Here is a 17,938-nt window from a genome sequence, read left to right as displayed (position 1 = left end):
GAGAGTGGGCATTACACAAAGTAGTATTCAGATGCTAAGAGAGATTTGGGTTGCCTCAATTAAACTTGATGGTGACAAGTCAGAACATCAAGACAAATTAATTGTCACAGACATCCCAGAGAAGGGTTACATGTCTTGACGAGGTCCTGTAACTTTCTTCAAGCATATGTATTTCCTCTTTTCCCGCATTATACGCACTTTGAGGAAAATCAGGATGGAAGCAGCAGTAGTAATAGTGATTCTTCATTATTGGCCTTAAATCGGCAATTGTTAACATTAGCCGGGGAGATTCTTTTAGAGCATCCTTTGCCTCTACCACTTCATCCAGACCTTCCACGTCTGCGAACAGTTTGTAATCTGAATCAGTGTCCCTGTCACGGGCACTAGGAGTCTTTGCCCAGGATATCACCAGATGATGGACTTACCAGAGTAATATAGTTGGTACTATGGTTCTCTAGGAGCAGGGTGACAACGGAACAGGAGAAACAGCAGATGGTGAGAGAATGCTCGAAGAAAGTCTATGACTAACAGCAACTGGTAATGAGTAGATGAATGTACACGAGGAACCAGATGGACAAGGAAACGTGAGGAAAGTCAGTGGTCTGCGTATAGCAAGTTGTACCGCTGTCTATAGTGAAGGAATGGAATCCAGGTTAAAGTAGGTAACGGGGAAGTCAGTGGTCTGCGTATAGCAAGTTGTACCACTGCTTATGTGAGAGGATACTAGAAACTGGTGTCACAGGGAACAGGAGTCAGTGGTCTGCGTCAGCAAGTTGTACCACTGCTATATATATGTGAGGAGGGGCACGAGGAGATGAATGTAAAGCAGAGTATACACGGGGCACACAGAACTTGATCCCACGATGATATCCACAATACAACGATAACTGACAAGCACTGCTTGAAGTATACAAAGTCACAATAGCTATCCAGGCAATAGGAAACAAAGTCAATGGTAACAATAGCTTCAGTGAATAGGAGGCTCCGGAGGAGAACACAACTCAGTCCAGATGGATATGCAATACAAAAGCAAAGTCAATGGAAAGTATGCATACCGCGGTTCAGGAGAGCAGGCTGTCAGAGAGACGTGCAGGGATACCTGAACGGCTGAAGGCCGGCAGGAGGAGAGACCACTGGAGGGTGGAAGCGGTAATCAGGTTGGTGCAGCGCATGACAGGTAATCCAGAATCAACGAAGCAATACTCAGGAAGCAGTAGTAAGTGGAACTGGAAACATGAAGAACACGGGAGAGTTGAGGCTGTCTGGTATCCAGTAGTAGTGGTGGAGGCAGCGGAGAGAAGGCACGCTGAACACGGGAGAGTTGAGACGATCAGGAACTCTGTAGTAGTAACGGAGGGGCAGCGGAGAGCTGACATGATAAACCCAGGAGAGTTGAGACGATCAGGAACTCTGTAGTAGTAACGGAGGGGCAGCGGATAGGAATCAGCTGAGTGCAGGCACGATGAACACAGGGGAGTTGAAACGAACAGGAACTCTGTAGTAGTAACGGAGGCAGCGGATAGGAATCAGCTGAGTGCAGGCATGAGGAACACAGGAGAGTTGAAGTGGTCTGGAAACCACAATAGCCGTAAACAGGAATCAGCAGGAGCTGAATACACGAGGAACACAGGAACACAGGAACACCTTCAGAGGCTCATGGGGAATGAGACTCCAAGATCAGGCAACCGGGTAATGATCACAGGTGGTTTAAATAGGGAGGGTTGCCTGATCATCCAATCAATTAAGAGCAACAGGTACTGAAGGTTTGATAAGGGCTGCACATGCGCAGACCCTCAGGATGGCGGACGGCCACGGTTCCTGAACACACGGGAAATGGCACTCACAGTCCGGTGAGTGACAGTCCCCTCTCCTTGAGGGGATGGAGATTGAGCGGTAGTTGCTAAAGTGTAAAGGAGTCTTCTATAAGGTTACTGAAGTGCTCTTGTAAGCCAGAAAACAAAGTTTTTTATTTATTAAAGGATTTGATGGAAGTTCATCTTTTGATGTAAACATAAATTGATTAAGCCAGTCTTTGTGAGCATTCCTCAGGTCCTTGATTTTCTTCATAATGGATTTAAAGAATAGCCTCAATATCAACACTCACAAGGTACTCAGCATCTTAATGGACAAAATATTGGCATTAAATGATCTTGTACCAAGAATATTTACAGGCAGTAAAGAGATATGTCTGTGCATTAGACATTTAATGGAAAGTCATTCTGAAACACTACAAGATAGATCCCATCAAGTGCCTCAGACGCAAAGTGTTTCTTCTAGATGCAATTAAAACCGCTAGAAAAATAGGAGAACTGCTTGCTTTATGGTGCCGTTCAGACAAGGTGATACTATGCACAAATTCTGCTTTTTTACCTAAGGTAGTTTCTACTTTTCAGATCAAATCAGGAGATTATACTGCTATCTCTCTGCCCACAGACAACTAATGAAGAAAAGTGATTAACTACCCTGTATGTTGTAGTGCATTTTCTATATATATTTCTATAACAAAGAATGTTAGGAAGACTAACCAGCTTTTGGTCCTTTATGTAGGAACCCAATGACATGCTTCTTCCAAAGATACACTGGAAAAATGGACCTATACATAGGCCTATACGGGGAATGAACGAGAGGTTCCTGAAATCCTGAGGGGACATTCAATCAGGATAATGGCAACCTATTAGGCATGCAGGACACAGGCCCTGGCAAATGAGATCTGCAATGCAGCATGTTGGCTATTACACCTTTACCAGATCCCCTGGATGTAATGTTATCTAGGGGTGCTCAGCTCAGAAAAAAGATCCTTCAGACAATGGATCATAAAATGTTCTATTTTCATCACATTATTGGCGTCGTTTTACATCATGAGTCCACCCTGATATTTCTTGGGTAGATCCCATTAGTTAGGGCAGCCAGGGAGTTCAAGGAGGAAATATGCATATTATATTTACCGCTAATTTTGTTTCTTGAAGGACACCATGGGAGTCCCAATATTCCCTAGATGTTGTCTTTTACATTTTTAGAAACATCTTGGAAAGTTACTCAAACACATCCAGGGAAGGTGTCTTCACACTATATACCTTCCATGGTTTTTCCTTTTCCTGTCTGCTCAGTTGACAAAGGAGCCAACACATTTGTTAGGGCTTGTCATAAAGTCCTTACAGGAAACACAACTAACGATAAACATATTTGCATATATTGAAGTTAGGCACTAAAATAATCCATCTGGGGCTTACTTTGAAATCCTGCCTTGGGACCATTTTTTATTCATTCTTGCAGTGCAGCACCTCATTCTAATCTGCTGGGAATTCACAGGATACAAACATGTTGAATACTTCTTATTCTTTTCTTAATAGAATCAGCATTCAGACCATTTACTGAACTTCCCAGGCTTAAGGCAGCTCCCAGAATGCTATGGGCTGCATCAAACAATGCATCCACTAAAAAAAAGGTTTTCTGTTGTCATGGAAGAGAAGGAAAGGTACTTTTCTTCATATTGTCATTATCATTTTGTAAGCAGGTTTTATAGTCCAATTTTAAATTACACACTTGTGCATAGAGATTACAGATCCTGTTAGACTTTAGGAATTCATCAATAAATTGTGATCCTTGAATTCTTCTTTTACAATAGAAAGTGTTTATCATCAATGACTTTTAATCTCTTGAATGGTATTCAATTTGATCTGCATTTCCTGCTTTGTAGGTTCAGTGAGGTTAGTCTTTGTTTTCATCACCTCTGTGATGTAGAACCAGCTGGATTCCGATTTACTAATCTAACTGTTTGGAATTGCAAGCTGAACAAGGATTATTGCAGACAATAGGTTGTAAAATTGAAAGTACAAGCTTTAGTGATACAACACCTCTGACCTGCTTCAATTGATGAATTCGTACTTTTACAAATGTACTACTTTGCCACATAAAGCTATACCACATAAGGAGGGAGCAGAGCAATACAGCTCCACACCTCCCTAAAGCTTGGTAGGCATCCGTTTATCCTTGGTATCTGTGGTTAGGATCACAACCCCCCCTGAAACCTATGGTGCTGTGATATTTGTATTTTGGAGGGATGTGTGAGGGGCAGGATCAATACGAAGCTTCAATCACTAACTTAACCCCCCCCCCCCTCCCCTTCTGCAACCATTTTAAAGTGCTGACATCTTTAGGTTGTAGAGTAGCTTTAAGAGGTGCTTTAGTCTAATTACTAATTTTTTTGTGCACAAATCTAAACCAGTGGTGTTGTATAGCACTGTAATATCTCTTCAATCTGTTTTTTCTAAAAACATAAATGAGAAAGGATTATCTGACAACGTTTAACCTAATAAATCATCAGTTGCTTGCATAATATTAGTTTAGGCTGCCAAACACATAAAAGCACATTATAAAGTGATGTCTTACTCCCTACTGCCCCTGACTTAGCCTCAATTTTGGAAGTGAAAAAGGAAGCAATCAGATATAAAATCTCCTCCTCGCCTCACTCTTCTGTCACCCCTACCCCTCCATCCTCCTCTCCTTCTACCCACCACCTCTTGTGCTTTTTATACCTCACTGTCGGCGACAAAGTCCAGTTTATTATATTATTCTCTCCACCCTTAACTTGCCCCTTGCATCTCATCCCCTCTTCCCCAAAGAAAATGCTCCTTCCCTGTTTCTACCTCTGGTTCCTGCTCTCCCCCCCCAACTCATACCTCCCAAAGGAGTCCAACAGGTTTCTGTCCTTGGTCCTCTGCTTTTTCCTCTGTACACCATCTCCCTGGGTGAACTCTACAGTTCCCTCGACCTCAAGTACCACATCTATGCAGCAAACACTCAACTACCACCCATCTCCTGATCCCTTTCCTCCACTCTCGATGTCCAATTGCCTCTCCATCATCTCCTCCTTGATATCCTTATGCTTTCTTAAATTTAACGTGACTAAAACTAAACTCATTGCCTTCCCTCCATCAAGAGTCTCCTCCCCTGCCAACCTCTCCATCACTGTTGACAACACCACTATCATCTGTTTCCAAACTCTGCTGCCAGAGTGTCACTCAGGACTCCTCCCTCTCCTTCGGCCCTCACATTCAATCTCTTGCCCAATCCTGTCGCTTCCAGCTCCACAACATCGCCTGTATTAGACCTTTCCTCTCCCCGGATGATAACAAAACTCTTATATACTCACTGATCATTTCTCGTCTTGATTACTCCTTACTGGCCTCCCCCCACTCCCAACTCGTTCCTCTTCTTCCATCTACACTTAATGCTGTACCTAAACTCCTCTTCCTCTCTCACCGCTTCACATCAGCCAAACCTTGCAATGACTTTCCTACCCGTACAGAATCCACTTCAAACTCCTCACACTCACGTTGTCACGGGCACTAGGAGTCTTTGGTAAGAACATCATCTGGTGATATCCTGGGCAGAGTAATATAGCTGGTACTATGGTCCTCTGGTAGCAGGGTGACAACGGAACAGGAGAATCAGCAGATGGTGAGAGAATGTTCAAGGAAAGTCTATGACTAGCAGCAACTGGTAATGACTTAGATGTATGAACACGAGGAACCAGATGGACAAGTAAACATGAGGAGAGTCAGTGCTCTGCGTACAGCAAGTTGTACCACTGCTATAGTGAGGAGGAATGTCCAGGAGTAGAGAGGAGGTAGTGAAAGTCAGTGGTCTGCGTATAGCAAGTTGTACCACTGCTATAGTGAGGAGGAATGTCCAGGAGTAGAGAGGAGGTAGTGAAAGTCAGTGGTCTGCGTATAGCAAGTTGTACCACTGTCTATAGTGAAGGAATGGGTTCCAGGTGCAAGTAGGTAACGGGGAAGTCAGTGGTCTGCGTTCAGCAAGTTGTACCACTGCTATATATATGTGAGGAGGGGCACGAGGAGATGAATGGAATACAGAGGATACACGGGCGGCACACTGAACTGATCCCACGATGATAACCACAATACAATAATAACTGACAAGCGTTGCTTGAAGTATACAAAGTCACTATAGAGATTCAGGTAATAGGAAACAAAGTCAATAGTAACAATAGCTTCAGTAGATGGAAGACTGCGGAGAGAAACACAACTCAGTCCAGACGGATATGCAACACAATAGCAAAGTCAATGGAAAGTATGCATACCACGGTTCAGGAGAGCAGGCTGTCAAGGAGAAGTGCAGGGATACCTGAACGGCTGAACACCGGCAGGAGGAGAGACCACTGGAGGATGGAAGCTGTAATCAGGTTGGTGCAGCGCACGAAAGGTAACCGGTAATCAAAGGAGCAATACTCAGGAAGCAGTAGTAAGTAAAACTGGAAACATGATGAACACGGGAGAGTTGAGGCTGTCTGGTATCCGGCAGTAGTAGCGGAGGCAGCGGAGTGGAGACACGCTGAACACAGGAGAGTAGAGGCGGTCTGGAATCCGGCAGTAGTAGCGAAGGCAGCGGAGGGGAGACACGCTGAACACAGGAGAGTAGAGACGTCTGGAATCCGGCAGCAGTAGCAGATAGGAATCAGTGGAGAGCTGACATGATGAACACAGGAGAGTTGAAGTGGTCTGGAAACCACAATCGTAGTAGACAGGAATCAGCTGGAGCTGAATACACGAGGAAACACAGGAACACCTTCAGAGGCTCATGGGGAATGAGACTCCAAGATCAGGCAACTAGGTAATGATCACAGGTGGTTTAAATAGGGAGGGTTGCCTGATCTTCCAATTAATTAAAAGCAACAGGTACTGAAGGTTTCATAAGGACTGCACATGCGCAGACCCTTAGAATGGCGGACGGCCACGGTTCCTGAACACAGGAGAAATGGCACTCACAGTCCGGTGAGTGACACACGTTCAAGGCCCTCTTCCAACTCCACTGCTCCCTACATTTCCAATCTCATCTCCATACATACTCCCTCACCCATCGGCTAATGACAGTCACCTTTCCTGCTCTCTGGTAACCACATTTCACTCCCTTATCCAAGATTTCTCCTGTGCTGCCCCCCCAACACTGTAACGATCCTACTCGGTCTATTAGACTATCCACTCACCCAGTTTTAAGCCTCCTACACAGATGTTTTCTGTTTCTACCTACATATGAAAATGATGCTCATTATCATCCATTTGATATGATTGGTTAATCATACACCTGATTGTGACCCTATAAAATCCCTGACTTTGTGCAAGTGTACCTAAAATAATTGATGCTGTTTTGAAGGCAAAGGGTGGTCACACCAAATATTGATTTGATTTAGATTTCTGTTCTGTTCATTCACTTTGAATTTTGTTAATTAAAATTAAATATATATATATTTTAACACTTCAAATTTTGAAAGTATTCTTACACATACATACACACATCATTCTATCAAACTGATAAGTAGTAAACATAATAATGCATATATAAATTAAGTTCAGCTCACCTGAATCTAAGAGTTCTTCGACTAATTTCACATTTCCCAAAGTCAGAGCATTCTTTAATGCATCCTCACTGCTTTCAATTACCAACTGCTTGTTCGTTTTCTATGGATAAACAAAAAGAACAATTAACCTAAGGGAGATCTGTGCATTATAACATGCCAAGTCAAGCTAGTTTCCGTATTCAAACTAATAGAATCTATCTCGGATCTCTCCTACATATTCTGTAGCAAGATTGATGGTAACGTATCTTAATAAGGAGCTAGCGGCGAGCGTGAACTCACTGTCCCATTTCCAATGTATCCTGCAGTGCTGACCCTTTCTAATGTATTTGCTGCTGACCCTCTCCAATTTGTCATGCATGCTGAATAATAGGTACCTACCTGTTGTATCTTTTACATTCAAAGGAAAATGTAATTGATGTAGACATCTTCAATGAGGATGATGATGGTGATGACTGGTTACCATTGAGGAAGATAACCAGTTAGTCAAATGCCCATGATTCATTTGTTAACATGCCAATTTAATCTCCAGTTGAACAACCATCCAACAACCAAAATGTTGGCTTTTGTGGGGGCCCAAACAAATTAAGCACTTAATCCACAAAAGGGACAGTGCCTGTCGCTAGAATGCTTGGTTTGTTAACCTATGTGCATGCTCTTTTCAACATATGGGTGGCCCCAAGGACAATGCCATCATGCACGATTTTGGCTCCTCCACTTTTCCCCAAGCATCGCAAGGTGTTTGAAAGCTCTACCCAACGATAAGTGCATATAAAAAGTTCGGGAAGGCTATTCATTTTGACAGCATTGATATAGCCTTCCAAGGAGATATATTTGTGTGACCACATCATAAGGTCCAATTTCTAATATGAGGGCAAATATTGAGTGGTGAGCGAAGACAACGCTGTCATTTGTCAATAGAAATCCAGAAGGGTGCCAAGGTCAGACCATTTTCCCAAATTGTGGTACACTGGGAGTGGAACACAGCCAAAAAAGCTCAAAAATTTACCAGAGAATCTCATCGATCAGCGTACCCCATCCACACAAATATATTACATATTTTATACATTACATATTTATATACGAGTGATGAGTCCCATTGTTTGATTCACAAGAGAAGTATTACGGCACATACAAATTTCTATTAAGCCAGATCTACCTTACTCAGAACATAAAAAGCACTTCTACTAAACAAGGTGTTTGCAATCTCTACTTTTGGCTCCCTGTGAATACTTTATCCAAAGTCCATCTAATTAATTCTGGCTGATTACGTTCCAAATTTATTGTGGGCTTACTCTTTGAAGTTTTTTTTATTATGGGTGCACTCCACCTTTGATCATCATCCAAATTTATTTATATAGCCCCATGCTATAAATAGTAATATAGTAGCAAAAACAGTGCAACATTACATTCAAAATTGTGAAACATAGGTAAAATAAAGTGAGATGCAAAATCAGTAGTAAAGACAAAACGCGGATGCGGTTTAGAACAGACACCGGTTTTGAAACTGAAACGAGGGTCAGCACACATTTCTAATTTAAATATAAATTATTATTGATGGAGAGAATAAACCTGTTCTACCACCTAGGAAAATATTTTCTGCCATGATATGACTTGGGGATGCCGCTGGCTGATATTGACTCTACTAGGCAGGAAGGCGCGGAGTCTAACGTACCCCCGGTATTCACCAGGGACCCCCGCAAGGAGGTATGGGCTTGGCTGCGTGGGGCACGCAGGTCACGGTCCTTCAAGCTAATTAACAGTGCAGCGGGAGGTTGCAAGAGTAGTCGTACGGTCCGGGTCGTAACCAAACAGGAGCACAGTACAGAAGGGTGATCCAGGAGAGTGGTCGAGAGGATAGCCAAGGGTCAGAGTCCAATAAACGTAGAAGCAAAATCGTGGAACAGAGAATGGTCAGAAACAAGCCGGAAGTCAAACACCAAAGGAAGCTGGAATATGGGAACAGGATACAACGCTGGAGAATGGTGAAACAAATACTCTGGCACTGAGGAGACAAAGTAGGGGCTTTATATAGTAGGGCACTAGCCCTGATTGGTACTGTGGCGGTCAGGTGCTTCCTGACTGCCGAAGAAACGGAGAAAAAGCGTCCTGGCGCGCACTGCGCATGTGCGGCCGTGAACCCGGAAGTAGGTCCAGTTGCTAGGCAATGGGGCGGGTGTCAGGCGGCCGGGCCAGGCGTCCGCCCCCAACACCTAGCATGGTGTGAGAGCGGCGCCTGACATTTTCCTAATGCCTTCTCCTTCATAGCCGGAGGCACAACATTTTTTCCCAGGGCTCCACCAGTTCTGCATTACAGAGCCAGCAAATCGATAAAGCTCAAGTCTACACATTCTTATTGAAATTGCAGGTGTTTGTGATGTAATGCCTGGAATCAACATATATCATATCAGACCTTTTTTCACCTTCAATGTGATTTTGCAACTAACAAAACAATTAAAGTGGAAAACAAATGGCTATTTAATTTTTATTTTTTTTTAAGAAAAATCTGGAAAAACAAAATTAATAACCTACAATACACTGGTTACATTGTGATCTAACATCACATGAGCAAATTACCATGTGTTTGTATAAGGCTCTATTTTTGTATGAGTGGCAGAACTGATCCACTAATTCTTATGCACAGTAGCTCTCAAGATCTTAAACTCTAACACCGATTTTGCTACTTTAAACAGTCATTAAAGATTTATTGGGACATGCCATCCATATAAAATTTTTAAGATGGGTTTAGAGTTTGGTATAGAAAAGGGGGGGGGGGGGGGTATTTGGAAGGTTTATGGGGAAAGTTTGAAATAAATAGTAAAGCCCAGGCAGGACAATAATTTTAAAAATGTTGCAGCAGCCAAAACTAAAAAAAAAATAAAAAGTTGTCAGGTTAAGTAACGTACTTTATAGCATGGGATAATAGATAGGTACGAGAAGATTGGAGGGGTCTACAGATTCCTATAAAACTTATTTACTCAGCTGCCTTCCTAGATATTTGAGATGTAACCAAACATATAGAGGTAATCAGCTCAGATGCAAGTGTCAACACGAACACAGGCAATCTTTCAGGATCTATGAAATGGCAACAGTTGCAGTGGGAAGTCCACACCCACAAGAGTGTGCCTCAATCTTGAGTGCAACTGTCCTGTGAGTGGAGGATGTTGAGGTTACAAAAAGTTGAGTAGTATGTTTGGAAAATCTCAGCTATTCAGCTAAATCAGTCTTCATTACCCTGGGTATATATTACAGTAAGAAAATAGGCGTGAAACCTTTTGATTCTTCAGATGACGGTTAATAGTAAACTACACTTTTTGCCACTTGCATATCTTCACGGCAGTGTGCATTTGTTACCATGCAGCTCTGGTCTTTATCCCTGTCCAAAGTTTAGCTAAAGCTGGGTACACACTACACGTTTTAGTCCAATAATCGGCTTAATCAGCCGACATACAACCGCTCGTTCAAAAGTCGGGTCAGTGTGTGCAGTGACACGATGGACGAAAGTCTGCCCAAAGGGATGATTGTCGCCTCATTTGGTTGGTCGTACCATTTAATATTTTCGTTCCAATCTCGTTTCCATTGTGCAGTGTGTATAAACTTCCGACCGATCCACGACAATCCTCCAATTCTTCCTCGACCTGGGGAGCGTGTGTATGTAAATTTTTTGATGTCTGTCCCAGTCCCACGTGGTGCGGAATCCGCACATCACTGACTAGTGTTTTGTATCGATGTATATTGCACCTGTCTGGCTGCAGACCATTACACTTGTATAAAGCACGTGTGTTATTCCCCTTTGCGTCTATGTTGGTAATGTATTCATATTTACTCTTTATACACTTATACCTTTATAACCTATTAAAGTTATATTAACCTTTATTAACTTATAATTGTGAAGTACCCAGAATAAACCACACAGTGTTCAAGCAACATTTTTATTGCAGGAAAAAGGTACAAAAATTTTAACACACACAGCTGTCTGAAAGATCCGCATGAGAAGTGAGCGCGCCCATACCAATCAGAGCGCAGAGTACTGCAGAGTAATTTTTTTTAGTATTTAGTATTTTTAAAGGTGCTACTGGTTTGTGGCAGAACAGGTCTTGATGTCGCTTGGGTTTCTATTCCCTTTGATTTCTTTATCTACGATACAAGGAAATAAAAAAATGTTTACCATTTAACTTCTATATCTGTAATTTATATTCAACGACAAATACTGTTTCTCATCTTTCATGCCGCTCGAGATCAGTTTATATTTTAGTCCCTGTGGCGAAATCGCAATAATAGTGGGCTTAACCTCCATACATTCTGGAAAACAGGCGCCATTTTGGTTATTATAACGGTACAGGTATGTGCCCAAAGAGCACAGGCCTTCTCACCGTTAATTCTTCACTCTGACATAAAAAAAAATGAGGTTACAAATTAGTTTACACTGCTTTATGTGACACTAGAATGAAATAAAGTCCTTCTAACAGGTACACTACACGTGCTACTGACCTTTTTTTAATGTCGTTGTCGTCCTGGTCCAGTACTTTGACCATCATCTCCACCTCTCTTGGGCTCATTGGATTTGCTCTTCTTGAGTATCTCCATCCCCCACCTTAACTTTTCCAACATTTTTTTGGCCCTTCCAGCACCATCTCTGACTCTGTCTCCGTCTCCATAGCTGCAACCCCCACTGACACCTTCTCCTCACCCGCAACCCCCACTGACACCTTCTCCACAACCTTAACACCCACTGACACTTGCTCACTCACCATCTTCTGACGCTCCTCGGCGCCAAACAGATTCCTCTGTCAATTTATACACTCAGACATGGGCGTTCGGTTCTGCTGTGGACCAATCAGCGATGATGCACGCAGAGAATGGAGCATTCCATTACATACGAAGGGATTTTATTATTAGGGAATATTCATTGCATTGCACTTTAGAAAAACATTAAACTGCTAAATTTTATGTATGTTACTAAACTTCTATTTTATAGGAATGAATGAAGAGACAGTGTTGCCTTCTCTTTTTATGCAGCTTTGGGTGTTAACTATAGAGAAAGCTCTGCACCTTTATGCTAATGTATTTGGTATCTCGTTACATTTCCCGCTAATGTCGCTGCAGTGTGTACAAAATTAAAATCATTGCTCACGACAACATGGCTGTAAAAAGTCGCTAAAGGGAGGTCCGCTCTTCCCTTTATCGTCCTAAACAAGGCTAGTGTGTATGCAGTCCATGGACCGAGCGATCGGACCATCGATAGCATGTAAAATTGCTCGGCATAAAAAGTTGGTCGCTTAACCTTTTACTACACTCTTGAATGTCTCCAATATTACCATGGGAAGGGTCTCAGGCACAGTATTTTAAGCAACATAATGTTCTGAGGTCTACCTCACAGAAAATGTTGCCAGCCGGGTGGCATTAAGAAGTATCCATGGGGGCAGTGTAATACTTTGCAATAATAATGACAAATGTTGGAAATGATTGCCCACACCTGCCATGAATGGTCGTCAGTGGTTTAATACACACTGCTGGCTGTAGTGCTCACATACGGCTTGTTATAATAGGAGAAACACTGGTTTATTCTTTTATAATAGAAGTCTGCTGGGCTCCAGGAGACAGGTGGTAAGCAAAAACAGCCGAGTGGAGCACCCAGGAAATAGCTGCTAGAGAGAACACTGACCTCAAGCAAGTGCACTCACTTGGGGAGGGTTCAGGCAATGAAAGACATTATATTATAAGAAGCACAAGAACTGGCAGTAACGCATTGTCGATCAAACATCACTGGGGAGAAGGGAATGTAAGATTAAAAAAAAAAAAAAAAAGTAGTAATTCTGTGTGGGCTAATACAGTAAATAGTAGTTAAAGTCTTTGAATAAGGGGTTGTGTAAGCACAGAGATATTTTGTTATTGTGCGAGTGTGAATGGGATTGTTAGGTTAGAAAGAGGGAAAAATGGGTGTATGAAAAAGTTGATTGCTTGTAAACAAGTGCCTACTTGAAAGAATCTAATTGGACTTAGAATGATGTCCATGTGGCCAGTTTGGAAAGTATCAGTTCACTGTGAAGGTTTATGACAGAACTGTACACCCCCTTAAGCATTAAGAATCTACCTCATATTTCTATTCTTTCAAAATCAAGTCACATTGACATCTAAAGCATGATACATAAGGCTCCATGCAGAGATGATTAGCAAATATGAGGAATGAAGTGACTTAACAAATTTGTTTCCTATATAGAAAAAAAAAGTGCCTTTTTTTGGTCTTTGAAGTCTCTAAGGATATCTGTATTCACAGCATATTGAGAATACACTTAAATTAAAGAGCAATAAAATGGTAAAGTCTCGTGGACTGTGCCTCTGCAAGTGCGCTCACAAAATTCCAGCTAGATAAAAAGGAGAAAAGGAAAAAGGTCTTAGGAATTGTGGCAAAAAGGTGAATATGATAGGCAGCAAGCAACTTGTGGGTTGTAGCATAGAAATAATTAATAAATTAGCAAAGACAATAGTAACAAATTTACTGAAATATGTATTCAGAGCTGGTCATCCAAGGGGCAGACTGTTCTCTATCAAAGTAAGCACATTCAATCAATAATGCAAGATATAACTGACAAGCATTTTACACAGTGTGTTGATTGAATTTTACTGGTCTCAATTAGCCACATGGCTTCATGACAAAGTAGACAGTCCTTTTGAGAAAGTTTGAAAGACACGGAATAGATGTCTTCAACTCCGTTTGTAAAATTGTCAAGTAAGCGCTTAATCTCTTAAAAACTCAAGTTCAAGCTGTGGGTACTGGACAGTTCAATCTATAATTTTATAGCCTAGTTATTTGCAAGCTCTGGGAAGCTTGCAAATTTCCCAGCTGTTTTCACCTGACAGAATTCAGGGGCTCTAGGACATGAGGCTTGCTTGACCAGCGTTTCTCCTCCCATTATCCATATCAAAAAAACACTACAAATTAGGCTGACACAGCAATTAAGATTTTTTAATTTATTAACTTTATTCTTGGCTGACAAATTTTCAGCTTCAGGAAATTGGATAGATGAACACAAGACAAGTTTGGAGATGACTTTAAAGCAGTGCTCCGTAACCTTTTCTCACCCTCAGCACACCTAAGCCCTTCCCAGAATTCTGCGGCACACCAAAAGCAAAAATAGAATAAGCCAAGATTTAATTAGGTACATAAAAACCAAACAAATATATAAAATGCAATGATACCAATATTATATAAAATATCTACATACATCAAACATAAGATCAAACAACAATTAATTTGTTTCAAAAGAATGGTTCCAGCAACAAGATCATATAAATAATCATTCAAAACCTGGATGAGCACTTTACACTGACAGGAGCATCCTCCTGGTATAAATAACTAACTTTTTAACCTTAATGTTCTTAAATCTCTTTTCTTATATAAAAACTATTGTTTCTTATACAGAAGTACTATTCCAGAAAAGCATTTGACTGTTTTAAGTGCAGCACACATATTGCAATAGCCGGCAGCAATTTCTGTATCTTGAGACAGATGCAACTCTTCAATCATTACCCAAACACTGGCACAGCTCGCTCTAGCCACACGATGTTGCATATATATATATATTTTTTTCTCCTGTTGGAGGCATTGCGCCGCGGCACACTGGTTGTGCAGCACTGCTTTGAAGTACAATAGTAAGCTCGTGCAACAGCAGTTGAGTCAGGTGAGTATTATAGCCACTATGTATGAATCAGGACAAGTGAATGAATGAGAAGGGTGATGTTTGGAGGTACTTTTCAATCCCTACATGGAGGTATTCCCGATTCTTTAGTTACTAATTGTGTACATTGTAACCTAATAAGTGTTATATGTTTTGGTGGACTAGGTGAAGTACGGAACCTAGTTAAGATAAGAAAGGTTATAAGAGCTGTTTCTTATTACAAATAGAGTAACCAATATACCTGTTGGAATTAAATTATCCTCGTTATCCCTGATCCTCGTGTTTTGGTTTAGAAACCAGTGTCAATTCTAAACAGACTTCATGTTTTGGCAACACAGAGAGGGGAGAAATTGGGCCAAGAGCACAGTTGACCTTGCTTCAGTGAGTACATCCCTTCTTGGGGAGCGCCCCTGCTGCAAGTTACGGGCAGTTCCAGTTACCCCAGGGTTGGACGAAGCTTACCTCTGGGCAATGATTTTTCCACCCTCCCTCCCACATAAATATTTACGAGTCCCCTTGATTCAGAAGGGCAGTATTACAGCACAGATCTACCTCACTCCAAGGACAATGCCACCTTGAATTCTACCATTTAACATTGCACCCTCTCATCATCGTTTAAATGTCTACTTATGTTGCTGACTGTAGTTGTCTACTGTTGTCTTAATGAAGGATTTTGTAAATCTGCCACGGGAGCATTTGCTTTCTCCGTTTCAATTAAAAAAATAAATTGGCCATATTTTACGGTTCTCCAACTCCATCATATAGCATAAATCATCATCCATCATTTCTCCATTTATATATGGATTGTTTTCCAGTTCCAAAATCTGTCCTATTATTTTAACAGAATGTGAGCTTTTAATTGCATTTTCAAGACATGTTTTGGGCAACCAGATCTGCATCAATGTACGTATTATACATACTTACATGTGTGGGAAGGGAAACTATGGACCTATCCGAACTGTCTCTTTTACATATTTCTTATATGTCACTAATAGAACATACAAACATTATTTATATACATGGGTCTTAGGGACCACCTCCGCTGCAAGTTTCGAGCAGTCCCCTTTACCTCGGGGTGGGATGAAATTTCCACTGGGGGCAATGACTTTCCAACCCACCTTTCACATATATACGAGTTGGATTGATTCAGAACGGCAGCATTATGGCACAGAGCATATAAGTAAAACAAGGTAATGACAGGCTTTCTCTTGGCAACCGATGAACAATGTATTATGTGCCTAATCTATGAATTTTTGTAGTATGGTTGCAGGCCACCTTCATCTATTAGCATCCTCATTTATTTATATAGCAACAGCAAATTAGGTAGCTCTTTACAATTAGTTATATACTTGTCTAATATCTACTGATGCCTCTGTCATCTAATGACATTGGATTATCACTGCCTCTTCACTCCATATTGCCTGCTGTATAAAGTTTAAAAGTTAGTGTGTGCTTAGCGGTTCAACATTTTTATCTCTTGCACCTTACACTATTTTTTTTTTTTGATGTTTAGTTTATCCAATGGGTTTGTTTCATTTGGTGGCATAGCAGATGACTTTTTTTGCGGTCACTGTAATGTTATATATATATATCAATGAATGTCGAATCTGCCCAGAAAAAACCCTCACACACAAAGTCCCTTTTTTAAATATAGATTTCACTGAACAACCTTTCCAAAATAGACAACTGAAAAATAGAAAAAAATTATAACATAATTATAGCCTTTTTTGGGGTGCGCAACTGCTGCTGAAACTCAAACGCAAAACACGCAGTTTTTAAAAAAAAATATTTCAGTTGTTATGTGGCCACACACAAGATTACTTCTACTAAAACAACTTTAAATTTTAAAAGAAAAATCTGTTTGTTTTTTGGATTCTGCTGCTAACAGTTTGACAGCAAAAATTTTCCTCAAAGACATAACAGTTTGGAATGATACCTAACTCAGTCTGTATGTACTGTCTAGTACTAAAATTTATAAATATATTATATATATATATATATATATATATATATATATATATATATATATATATATATATATATATATATACATATATACACACACACAGAAAAATAGTGATATAGTGATTAGACCAAACGGCGCTTAGTGAATATCACCAATAAAGTGCTTAAAGTGCTCAATAGCATCAAACAAAAGAGGTCACATACAGTAGAATCAGGCTTATCGGTTATGATTCCAGCCCCTTCACAGTAGAGACCAGATCCACACTAGAACTCGAGGAAAAAAGGTGACATAGTGTAATATGCCCAAATGCAGTTGATTTAAAAGGGTTTATTACATATCCAAAATTGTAAAAGTAAGCAAATGCCCTTCTCCTCGAGTTCTAGTGTGGATCTGGTCTCTACTGTGAAGGAGCTGGAATCATAACAGATAAGCCTGATTTATTTACTATTTGGTACGCGGCTACTCTAGCACATGAAAAAATATATATTACTATAATATGGTATCACACTATGTTTGGCGCTTCTCTTCTTACTTTTTTATAGTATATATATGTACACATATACATACACACACACAGTGCATTAACAACAACCAGTAATCACTAGTCTGTGTAAAGTCTATTTAAGATTGAAATTAAAGGCAATTGATCAGCAAACTATCGTAGCTGACCAATTCCTACTGAAAAGCTTTACAGTAATAACAAGTTTCTATTTCTTTTCTATGTCCTTGGCTCACCCTATGAGCAGAGCACCGCAGCTAAACTCCTGCCTACACGCTGTCTGTTCTAAAATGGCACTTGAGAAAATGTGGGAGGAGTGTATATACAAAAGATGGCAATCCAAGAAAATTCCAGGAAATTACATTTCACCTTACTTTGAAATTCCAGTTTGACAGGAGAAACCAAGTCATGATTCTGTC

The 17,938-nt window shown here is 40.8% G+C and overlaps 1 protein-coding gene across 2 annotated transcripts in view; it reads right to left on the bottom strand.

Annotated features, from left to right (window-relative positions):
• ASZ1 (ankyrin repeat, SAM and basic leucine zipper domain containing 1) overlaps nucleotides 1–17,938 on the bottom strand; it is a 165,297-nt gene that overhangs the window by 133,548 nt on the left and 13,811 nt on the right. For both annotated transcript variants that reach the window (XM_075208977.1, XM_075208976.1), the window contains exon 2: nucleotides 7,379–7,478. Coding sequence is in view for 1 of the 2 variants with exons in the window: in XM_075208976.1 (XP_075065077.1) it covers nucleotides 7,379–7,478 (100 nt within the window). In the remaining variant the exon portion in view is untranslated. The remainder of the gene's footprint in view (nucleotides 1–7,378; nucleotides 7,479–17,938) is intronic.

Source organism: Mixophyes fleayi, chromosome 4, assembly GCF_038048845.1.
Source record: "Mixophyes fleayi isolate aMixFle1 chromosome 4, aMixFle1.hap1, whole genome shotgun sequence".
NCBI lineage: Eukaryota > Metazoa > Chordata > Amphibia > Anura > Limnodynastidae > Mixophyes > Mixophyes fleayi.
The sequence above is the reverse complement of the archived record's forward strand: the minus strand, read 5'-3'. Positions and strand labels throughout refer to the sequence as shown.